Source organism: Trichomycterus rosablanca, chromosome 12 (genome assembly GCF_030014385.1).
Source record: "Trichomycterus rosablanca isolate fTriRos1 chromosome 12, fTriRos1.hap1, whole genome shotgun sequence".
NCBI lineage: Eukaryota > Metazoa > Chordata > Actinopteri > Siluriformes > Trichomycteridae > Trichomycterus > Trichomycterus rosablanca.
Genome location: NC_085999.1, coordinates 13217350 through 13229448, shown reverse-complemented (window position 1 = coordinate 13229448; position 12099 = coordinate 13217350). Strand labels below are relative to the sequence as shown.

At 37.4% G+C, this 12099-nt stretch overlaps 2 protein-coding genes across 2 annotated transcripts; both read right to left on the bottom strand.

Annotated features, from left to right (window-relative positions):
• Positions 1-2931: 2931 nt before the first annotated feature.
• Positions 2932-4224, bottom strand: gja3 (gap junction protein, alpha 3). Its single transcript, XM_063006602.1, has one exon. It carries the CDS (start codon positions 4222-4224, stop codon positions 2932-2934), a length of 1293 nt encoding a protein of 430 aa, XP_062862672.1.
• A 3161-nt stretch (positions 4225-7385) lies between these two features.
• Positions 7386-10673, bottom strand: gjb8 (gap junction protein beta 8). The gene is made up of 2 exons (XM_063005452.1): positions 10633-10673; positions 7386-8912 (listed from the first exon to the last, which is right to left on the bottom strand). The coding sequence occupies exon 2, from the start codon at positions 8886-8888 to the stop codon at positions 8109-8111; it is 780 nt and encodes a 259-aa protein (XP_062861522.1). The 5' UTR covers positions 8889-8912; positions 10633-10673; the 3' UTR covers positions 7386-8108.
• Between the last annotated feature and the right edge of the window lie 1426 nt (positions 10674-12099).

Here is a 12099-nt window from a genome sequence, read left to right as displayed (position 1 = left end):
TTTTTTTATTTGGATTTGTATATACTGAAAATTTTATAGAACAACAATGGACTGCTCCACAGCAATAAGCAGCAATGGACTGCTCCACTGATTTTTTTTATAGAATTTAACTTCACCACTTAAAGGCTTTGCTTTTTTATTACAGTGTTGTTTTTGTTGGTGTGTTTGGAATAACTGTCCTGTTACAAGGTGAACGACCAACTCATGTCAGGAGTCTAGTAGAGAGACGCATGTTTTTTCTTAAAAATTTGGGTGTACTTGGAGGCATCCAATCTTGGCCATAAAGACTTGTAAGTCTATTAAAGTTGACATAGTCCTTTTGGTTGCATCCCTGATCAATAAACTCCTTGGTATGTCATTGTGGATTTGCCCAATCTAGGCAAAGTGTTTCGGTGTTATGCAGTTACCACCTCTTTATAATGTTCTGAATGGTGCTCAGAGGGGTAGAATGGGGCCAGTTAGCCTGCTATGTAATCTGGAAGGTAATTGGTTGTACCTGAGCAAGGTTATAATGATTACTCAAAGGGTCGAAGGTGATCAGGTGGTGCAACGGTCTGTTATGCTAACCCACCACCTCTGAGATTCAAGCTCAAATCTCAGAAGTGCAATTGGCCAGCTGGGCATCTACACAGACATGAATGACTATGTCTGAGGAGTGGGGAATGGCCAAAGCCCTGCAACTGATTGGCACCCTGTCCATGGTATACCCGCCTTGTTCTCAGTGTTTCCCTGTGGAACTGGGCCAGTGCGACCCTGACCAGGATAAAGGAAAATATATCAACAACTTTAAAAATCCTAAATGTCCTTATCTAGCCCCATGTGCTGGTTGCCAAGAAATTTTAAAGAGGTTAAAAAGACAGCCAGACTTTAAATGTTTGGTGTTCTGTTTAGCTTATAATTAATAATACATTCATTTCATTTTCATTTCATTTTTTTTTATTTCTTGCATGTTTTACCACCACTTTATCCAGGTCAGGGTTGCACTGTGTCTGATTTATTGGGCAAAAGGCAGGAAACACCCCAGACTGCATGTCACCCAGGGGAAACCCACGCGGACACAGGGAGAACATGCAAACTCCACACAAAAGGATCCTAATCACCCTGCACTAGAATCAAACCCAGGCCTTTCTTACTGTAAGGCGACAACACTACACACTGAACCATTGTGCTGCCACTACTAATACTCACTGAGAACTTCATATTTTTACATAACTGCCAGTTTGTTTTAAAGATGTGGGTGTTTGAATGTGTGCCATAATGTCACATTTAAAATATGTCAAGTAAAAGAAATGTGATGCTAGCAGAGAACACCACATTCAGTAGTCATATATTAGCCAAACAGTTCCTGCAATTAGTTTTGTTAGGCACAAAGACAACAGGCTAAAATGATGCCCTGTGCACCTTCTCAAAGTGAACAAGGGTGAAAACGTGTATAAGCATTTAGGATTGTGCCTCTGATAGCCACTCATTTTCTCTGTCACACCACCAAGTGATATATGAACCAACTGGAGAAAAGCTGGGGAAATTATTTTTTGCACTTGTTTGCTGGGCTAGTAACCTTGACATAAAATCTGTCTGGGCTAGTGAGTAGTCCACCCCTGAGCACTATACTTTAACACTATAAATCACTAATTCACAGCTCTAACAGTTATATTTGAATCCCCTTTGGTAACATTTAAGAACCTAGAACATATATATACTTATCAAGCACTTTATTAGGTACACCTACATATTTTTGTTGATTATTCTGTAAACTACAACTAACACACAAATGTATCTTATGAGTACACAATTACTAACTCTAGACCATCTGTTGCTCTGTACACTTTGTCACTCCACTGTACCCCCACTGATCAGATGTTATTTGGGTGGTGGACCATTCTGAGCACTGTAATAACACGATAAAGACAGCAGCAGTTATTTGGATTTTTAAACACCCCAATATTAATGTTGGGAGGAAAGCATTATACAATTATAACTAGTCTGTCTCTGGCCTGTACACATTATCAACCCTCTCTATGCCATCCATAAATGGAAAGGGACCCACTGACCAGATAATTTTTGGGTGATAGATAGTTCACAGCACTGCAGTAACACAAACATGGTAATAATATGGTAGTGTGTTGAACGAGTATGATGGTTGTGAGATGGTATGAGTATATCAAATACAACCATATTTTAGGATTTTTTAAATACTGTTTACATTTATTATGAACACATACCCTTTTATGTTGTGGGTGTTCTGTTATAGTGTAGGGCTATTTTCATTTCTAATACACGATATGAGTCTCCCTCTACTCTGATCCTGATCAATGGATGCTTTTTGCCTTTTGTTTTTAGTTGGATCACTTTCAGTATTGACAGTGAGGTGTAGACTGCTGCACCTGCTACAACACACACAACCACATTATTACCATGTTAGTGCCATTGCAGTGTTGAGAATGGTCTGCCAGCCAAATAATCTGGTCAGTGGTGGACCTATAAGTCTCCCTTTCAATTAAAAAATTGGATACAGGAGGTGACAAAATGTACAGGATAACAGATGGGATATAGACAGTAATTGTACTGAATATACAATTACTATCTGTGTGGTAGATATAGCTTATAAAATAATAAATAAATGTATGCACCAGATAAATAAATATAAATATATAAAAGACATTACTGGGCCTGTAAATCCTAAAATGTCCTTATCTAGTCCTATGTGCTGGTTTCAAATTTTTTTTAAAGAAGCTAAAAAAGAAAGCAAGACTCAGAATGTATGATGTTCTGTTAAGAATAAATATAATAAATATTATAAGATATTAATACATACCCATAGTTCATCTGTACAGTAGATATAGCTTATAAAATAATCAATGAATGTATGTAAACAAGGTGTACCTAATAAAGTGCTGAGTGAGTAAAGCCACAGCTGTGGCCTGGAGGTTACTAAACAGCTAGATCATTGTGCCTTGCTCTTAAGCTACTCATTTTGCTTGCCCTGCTCATACGCCGGAGGTCAGTAGACAAGTTGGGTGGCTCATGCATCTCCACTGTAGTGATGACATAGCCTTCCTCTGGCTCAGATTTCTCGCCCGTTAAAATGCCTCCCCTGGGAACAATTATGGGAGGTGGGGGATCACTGGGAACCTGCACATTATCACAGGAAGAGGTGGAGGTGGCGTAAGAGGGAGAAGGGGCAGGTCCTTTCTTCTCCATAGTTTGCTGCTCGGTGGCCAGGTTGGCCCAATTCTGCTCAGCAGCCAGCCTGTGGTTGCTAATGTAGAAAGCGGTTTGCTCCTTATGCAGAGGATTAATCTTGAACTCCGCCGTGGAGGATGCTGACCCAGGCTGCAGGAATGTTCCACTACCTGTCGCCACCTCGTGGTATTTGGGTGGGTAGCTAAGGGTGGCAAGGGCAGTTCTGGGGGCAGTAGGCATAGATTCTATTTCCACTGCATTATTATTGGCAAACGACTCAGGAACATATCCATTGGTCATGCCCTGTTTGACCTTCTTCCATCCAAGGTGATATATCTCTACTAAATTTAACACAAGAGATACACAAGCCACCACAAGCATAAATATGATAAAGATGGTCTTCTCTGTGGGCCTGGAAATAAAGCAGTCCACAGTGTTAGGACAGGGCCACCGTGAGCACTTATACAGTGGCCTGAGCTTGAAGCCATACAAAAAATACTGACCTAAAATGAACCCAACCTCAAACAGGGTCTTAAAAATGATATTAAACACATAGGTGCGCAACAATGCACCTCTGATGCGGATTTTGCCGTGCTCATCTCTGATTGGTGGTTTTTGTTTTTTCTCACCTCCTTTGCCACCATCTTCACCTGCTCCATTTCTATAAAGTTCTTTCTCCTCTTGGAGTCTGCTTGACTTTTGCAGTTCATCCTCCCTCTCCTTGCGCTTTTCGTCCATACGGACAATGTGCAGTATGTGACCAAGATAAATAAGAGTTGGTGTGGACACAAAGATGATCTGCAGAACCCAGAAACGGATGTGTGAGATGGGGAAAGCCTCATCATAGCAAACGTTCTCGCAACCAGGCTGCTGAGTGTTGCAGGTAAAGTCTGACTGTTCATCTCCCCAGACTTCCTCAGCTGCTGCTCCCAGGACCAGGATCCTGAAGATGAAGAGAACAGTCAGCCAAACTTTGCCGATCACTGTTGAGTGTTCTTGAGCGTTCTCCAAAAGCCGCCCAAGAAAGCTCCAATCACCCATGCTTCACAGATTCTACCCTAGGGAGAAAGTACAGTTTAGAGTAAACATACCCAAGAGGAGGAAAATAGATGAGGAATATAAAATATAAAATCTTTACATTTAAATTTCAAGACAGTTAATACACTAAGTTGTACTTACACGGTTATCCCGTACTATTGTATAAAACCTTTTATGTCTCCTTGGTTAAATAGCTACAAATCTTTGATCCACATTAGGCAAACAAAATTGATAAAAGGACTAAAGATTGTTTTTTAAAGCCATTGATAAGTCTGGTATGCCCGACCAATTCTGATGCCAACACACGCACTCATACACACATTATACCATCACACAGCCTTTTTCACTCTCACCTGTTCGCTCCACTGCTTAGCAGGCATGTGCTGAGATCAACATTAGAAGCTACAAAAACAGTTGAGAGCAATGAGTGGACACTGATGTGGAGGGCCCAGATGTACCCTGTTCATTAAAGACAAGAAGAAGACATGAATTATCCAAGGTCAATATTTTGTTCTAAAACATTGGTGCCAACAGATCACCAACTTTTCAACTCTGTTCAACAAAGAATGAACAAGAAATCATACCACAAATTAAAAATGAAAATCTTCAAAGAATATCCATCTATTATTTAATCACCCATGGTAAAATTTAAAGAACAAATAGCCATGAACTTAGTTTTTTAACTTATTTTGTTTATCCAGTAGAGCTAAACACCTAGCAGCTTGTATTTAGTTCAAAACGTAACTTATTTACTAAAATTGGCTCGTATTGTATGATTCGTTTAAGATTAGATCTAAAAACAGCGAGAGATAACCTGCCCCCCACCCTTGAAAACATAGCAGTGTTAAATGTCTAAATTCTGAGCTACATTTGTTTAGTGAAGTAAAATATGTCTTCAAAGGTTCCAGCTTCATTAAGTATTTCATTCAAAGATACAAATGCCACAAATGAGTGGATTCTTTAGATTATTTAAGTGTTACAAATATGACCATTAAAAATTTAAAGTAGTTATTGTTTGTTGTTAATGCTATTTAAGTCTGTTAGCTAGTTTTACACTGAACATAAACTCATGTTTGCTTTATTTCTGAGCTTTGAGATACACACAGTTTAGACCTGATGACACCCAGTGTGACAATATGGAAAGTGACAGAATTACTTTTGTTTCATTCATATCACGTCATACCTAAAACAATGTGCTAATTATCTATGTGACAGACAAAAATATACCTATGCTTAGACATACCTGGGAACGAAGCTGCCAAGCCCAGTAGAAAAGGTGACTGATGGCATCATTAGATGACCTCCCATCCAAAACCCTGAGAGTTTAGCAGTATACCCCACTCTTTTGTAAACAGCTGGCCCATTTACTGTTGTACACAGGACTCGAGGTAGGAGTTTAGCAGGAACATTTATTGCTTGGAGGTGAAGAGTTGGGTGCTTTGGGTGAAGCGCTGCTGAGTCCCTCTATAGGCCATTGAGCTCCTCTCACTGCGCCCAGGGGAATGTGGGCATGTGTGCCATGAGCCCTGGAGCTCACGACCACGCCCACACCCTACCCCCACCCTCATCTCACACTCTCACACACACACACTCACAACTTAAAAATCATTAAGCTTTTAAGTGCAGTTTATTATGAGAAAAGCACCTTAAAGACTAAAAATCCAACAGCTTAAATGAATCAGAGGTGAGAACAACAATGCACCTCATCAGCTGAATAAATGCCTATGGAATCTCAGAAGCAGTTTATTAAAAACAAATAGCTAAAGCTTTACCATTTTTGTCTCTACAAAGTATCACATGCCAAACGATATAAAAGGGCATATAAACTGTAAGTAATATCTATCGTGAAATGTAACGGACTGCATTTTCTGTGGAGTTTACACCGTTATGTTATGTGATGTGTGGAATGGACTTCATCCACAGAAACTACACGTTTACTAGTAACAAATTTCTGACATCGTTATGCTGCCATCTAGCGGTAGCTTTGTTCAGCGCGCTACAGTAAAACCGCTCTCAACATCCAACATTCAGATTTCCCCGTGACTCTTTTCATTACTCAGTTTCAGTAAACATACCTTACTTTTTAATACAAACCTAGTTTCAAAAATGTTACGACAGTTGCCTAAGATTTTACAGGAATTTAAATGTGTGGGACTACACCTTGTGCTTCACCACTGACAAAGTGGATAGAAGAAGATAGAGCAACTGTCCTGCATTGAGATATTTTATGTAGCACATTGTGATATTTAGGTGTAATTTAAATAAAAACCATTTGATCCTTTTACTTAAAAATTACATTGGCCAGATGAATGGATTAAAAACGTTAAGATTATTTTGTTTATTAAATTCCAGGCACACTGACAACCATGATAGATCATCTACCTTAAACATAGTCATTTATGTTTCCCCTTTCTGTCAGTGGAGGCTATGCAGCTGCATGTATAAAAACTTATTTTTGAGTGTATGTTTTATGTGTTTTCAGAGGATGACAGAATCTTATAAAGATGACAAACATTCAACACCTGTGACAAAGTAAACATTGGCTATCCTGGCCTGTTAAATTTATGCTAATGCTACCAAATACCTGTACTCGCAGTTAGAGTAGTAGAGCATCTTTCACAGGTTTGGCTACTATTAAATAACTTTTATAAATTAATTTACTAAATTGTAGTTTCTGAATTTTAGGTTCTACTAGAAACTAATATTTTGTCAGCTTTAAGCCAGTTTGTTTGCAGTGTCCTAATGCTACTACATAACATTGTGGCTATGTTGATATGCTATGTTGTGGCTATACTTAATTTCCTTTGGGCTTAATAAAGTATCTATCCATCCATCTATCTGAAACAGTTAAGGTTAATATACTTTAGGATGTCGACAATAAAATCATACTGATCGTTATCTAGTTACCATGATATGCCACCATTATTTTGATTGACATCTGTTTTAAATGTGCTGTATTGCTGCACTTGTTACTGTTCATTTTAAAGGCCAATTATGAACAATTTTATTTTTTAATTGTTTAGCAATGGCCTGGGCTTTTAAATTTAGTTGATCTAATGCTGTTTTAGACTGACTTGTGAGAGTCTGATGCTGGGACACATTATAATGTATGTAATGGAGTAAAATGTTAAAGATTTAAGCAATAAAACTTATTGCTAGGGCATTTATTGCAAACAGTGAAGTAGTTTGACATTATTGTCTGTGGACTAATAAAGTTACCAACACATCTATTGCTGCTGTTGCAGGGTTTAAGATTAAGGTAAATTGTGTAATTATAACATGGGTGTAATTTATTTCAAATATATTCATGTCTCAATTCATCAATAAAAATACTTTATATAAAGATGTCATAATGGAAGCAAGCACAGAAGTGACTATTTCAGTAACAGTTTCCTTGTTGCTAAGGCACAATCACTACCTGTAGTCTTCCTTTTCATCAGCAGAAAGCTGGCTGCCTGTCAAAGTAATTGCAACGATATAAAAACACTATAGTAACAATACAGACAAAGGCTTATACAATGTGACAGTACAAAATAAAGACATGATATATGAAAATAAAAAAAGGATTTAACATTGTTTGAACATCATTTGATTGTGCTGACCACTAGGTGTCAATTGATCCTACTCTAAACAAGACACGCTCTTGCACCAAGTGTGAACTGTGAAACAAGGCCCCTATTAAACCATTACTGAATGTGTAAAGACACGTGCATTCGTTTCTGTTTAAGAGATTACCCCTACTTAAGTAGTATTTTGCAGTGTTGTTCTCTTGCATTCAAGGCAAAAAAGTTTAATACTAAAAATATGGTTTTGTCTGAGGGAGTAAAGCTTAAATAGTCTAGAATGTCCCCCATGGGATCAATCAAGGAATCTTATCTTAAGGAATCTTATACAGACTTGCTAGCACTGGAATCAGAGACAGATGAAAGCATCTCATTCTTTCTGTTTTGCAAAAGTGCTCTGTCTGAGTGAGCGTACGAGTGCCTGCTCTTAGTTCTTGCGGCGCATCGCATCAGTGCCTTACTAATCAAGTAGACCAGCTCAGCCACATTCAGCACAATGCAAAAAGCTGAAGACGCCACCATAAAAATCGTGAAAATTGTCTTTTCTGTTGGTCGTGAGATGAAGCAATCAACTTTATTTGGACAAGGCCACTGTTCACATTTGACAAGGCGTGGCATTTGAAAGCCATCATAGACAAAGTAGAGCGCGTACATGAAGCCGGCTTCAAAAAGTAGCCGGAAAAACAGGCTAGAGGTGTAGGTCCACCAAAGCGGGCCTGTAATGTGCAAACGCCTTTTCTTCAGACCCTCCAGGTCTTCTTCTTTTTTATCTCCATTGGATGCGATAAGTTCTTTCCTCACACCCCGTTTGCGATATGCTACGTGCATTGCAACCAGTAGAGCTGGGGTGGACACGAAGATTAGTTGAAGGCACCAGAGACGAATGTGTGAGACTGGGAAGAAGTGGTCATAGCAGACATTTTTGCAGCCTGGCTGTTGTGTGTTGCAAGTGAAGTCTGACTGCTCATCACCCCAGACACTTTCTGCAGCCAACACTAAAATGGTGATGCGGAAGATGAAGAGAACAGACAGCCAGATTTTCCCCAGACTAGTGGAGTGTTTGTTCACGCCACCCAGCTGGCTATACAGTGCTGCCCAACTCATATTGCTTTCTGCTTATCACGACACCTGCGGAAAAAAAAAAGAAAGAAATTGGGTAGGTGTCAGTTTTTTTCCCCCTCACCCTTATTCGGTAGACATACAATATAGCCTCCCAGGCACTTCACAGATGCAATTTACAATATTCTTTAAATAGGTTTACAGCATTATTTAGAATAATTGTCTAAATCATATCTCCTTTCTCAAATTTGACTAATTAAACTGCTAAAGAACATCCTGGCTAATCTTAAAGAATACAATGTTAAAATAGATTATTAAAAAAATCTATACTGCTAATGTTAGATGCTCTGTTGCATCTACTTCCTGCTCCGAAAACAAAAAAGTTAAAATTTCTTTCACCAAGCCTAAGTGGTAACAACATCAAAAGTCCCTCAGACCAGAAACAGGAATAAGGAAATTTCATTCAGACGTTTCACTCATTTCTTAGCAGCATTAGCTTGGTCGTGCCAAAACTAAACACACAAACTTAAGACACCAAACGTTTTGCTATTGTTTAGTAAGATTAAGACTTAATTTTGGCTTAACTTTTCATGTAAGGTCATAAATCATTTAGGAATAAAACATGTATTGGATTTCAATGAATTTTTAAACAAGTTTTTGCATTAAGTTCTAATGGAATATTAAAAATGTGTAATTATATTGGTTAAATTGTATATCATTCTCTTTGTTCAGTCATTCCTACATTTACTAACTTATATTTACTAACATTTGTATACTTAACAGTACACAATAAGGAATGCATGTTTTTAAATATTGTGGGATAACTAAACTTCTTTACTTAATAAGAATGTCCACTTCATAGATTAGCAATCAACAACTTGTAATTAAAACGCTGTTAAAACGTTGAATAAACACTTGAAGTAGTTCATAAAATGTAGACTATTATTTTTATATAGCATCTCTTATGACCCAATATAAGTGACTTGTTGTCTTATGGTTTGTTTCAGGCGGTTATTTAAAAAAAAAAAAAAACACTATAATGCATCATGTTTAAATATCAGCCTTTGTAAACCAACACATAGAACCAGACGTGGATTAATGCACCAATAACATTGTTGTGTCTGTATCAAGCTGGGTGAAAACTCATAAAATTTCCATACCACCTTTTCACCAACAAACCATGGCCCTCCCAAGTTTTCTTATTAACTGTTAGGAAAGTGCTATTTCTAGGTAAAAAATTAAAATAATCAAATGTGCCTGCCAGCAACCTAATAAGGTAGAATGTGCTTTATCTAACTAACAATACCAATTGGTCTTTAATTGCTGTTTTGTAGCAACACAAGATTGAGAAATAACATTGACATTTGTAAACCTGATTTATAAATCAAGCTGAACTACAGGTGCATTACAGTGTACTTTTCAGATTTTTGGTGATTTTCACTAATAATGTATAGCATTAGCACATTTGTGTTAAATTGGATGAAAACACGTGTTCCTAGCAGAACACACTGATGTGTAAAACACATATTCTTGCTTCTTTTGATATAAGAAAGTTCTTATACAGTACATTAAAGACAAAACACAGTGGAAAGTTTACCCTGTCTGTCCTACACTTTTAACCGGGTTTTACTTTTTCAGCAACAATCATTCGGGAAAACCACTAGTATAAAAATAAAATAACTTAAATAACAGAACAAAGTTTGGATTAGGATCATTCGAACTGTTGGGTTCGAATTAATAATGAAATGATTCAGAATAAACAGCAGCTTTTAAATGAGCGTGTTCCTACCTATGATTAGAGGATAAAGCAGGAGTAGTCCATGATCAGGTGTACAGAGGAAGTTAAATGAACAGGCGCCACTTACTTGCCCTGATTTAACATTTCTAGGAGGCTGCGCATGTCATTAGGGGCGGAGTCACAAACATCATTGGTTTCTTACTTAATAGATTCGTGCTTTATGTGCACAGAACAGAAATATTACTAATAAATACACCGGCATAGTTTGTTCTTAAATTGCCCAATAAAGTTTTGGAATACATTGTAATATTTAATTTCCTTTAACCTTTTAAAATACAAAGATAATGTTTCAGAATATGGAACGCATTTTGCTATACTGTATTGGCTGTATAATATCCAACCATGTGAATAAACTTTATCTTCAGTATAAGCCATCAAGGAGCTGTTAATAATTAAAACTTCAAACTACTGAGGTAATTTTTTCATGTGACATATATTCCATTAAAACTTTATTACTAGCCTATGATCAGATTCGAATCTCCACAGTGCTAATCTCCACAGATATGAGTGGCATTGTCCAAGTAGGGATGGCAAGAGCCCCATGATAGACTGGCACCCTGTCCATGGTATTTCTGCATTGCACCCAGTGTTTTCCTGCTGGAACTGAGACCGCTGTGACCTTGACCAGGATAAAGCAGCTAATGAAAATAAAATGAATCATTAATATATAATAATTTACAACAGGTGTGGAAAAAAAGTCAAAATCTTAAATCACAGTCTAAATAGGCATATGTGGTTATACTCATTTACAGTGCCAGAAGGCTATACAGTGCCATATAGTAGCTTTTGTAGAAATTCTAGCTGTTAATGGATTATATGACACAAAACAATAAGCCTATGTATTATTAAACAAATTATAAACATTTCCAGTCTATAGGCTGTCCTGTTTTTATTTTTAAGATGGTATACAGAGTTTATGTTGCTTTTAAATACGAACTTAAATACGAAAGTTGACCAGGCTTTTTCTTTTAGTCCTGTGTACAACATCTCACTCCCATGCTGCTTTGTCATTTTCCTAATGAGATGATTGAGATGTATAGTTTTAACTGGACCAATAAAGGCATATTGCATACCCGACCCCTCTGACATCACCAGATCAATATCCTTTACAGAGATCGCACCCTCCAAAAGAAACAGCAAAAAACACAGGCGGGTAATTAAATTTTATTTCAAGTGCTATTTGGTGAAGACTATATTTAGTAAGCTCTTTGGTTCCCTGTGCTTCTAGCACAGTTTGAAAAATAACCTCATTCAAACCTAAATTAAGATGCTTTATAATGGATTTAAAGCCGGAAAGAATAAAATTCCCAAGTCTATTCAAGATAAGCAGCACTTATTTGTAAAAGTTTACAGAATATATCTATTCTGATCTGTTGTTCTAACATTAGATTAAGTGATGGCAAATGTCTATCAAACGAAATACACTTTAGCCTGTCTGTGAGTTTTCTATGTTCTCCC

Bases quoted from the DNA above. Each gene is read 5' to 3' on its own strand.
- gja3 (XM_063006602.1), bottom strand. From the start codon at position 4,224: ATGGGTGATTGGAGCTTTCTTGGGCGGCTTTTGGAGAACGCTCAAGAA.
- gjb8 (XM_063005452.1), bottom strand. From the start codon at position 8,888: ATGAGTTGGGCAGCACTGTATAGCCAGCTGGGTGGCGTGAACAAACAC.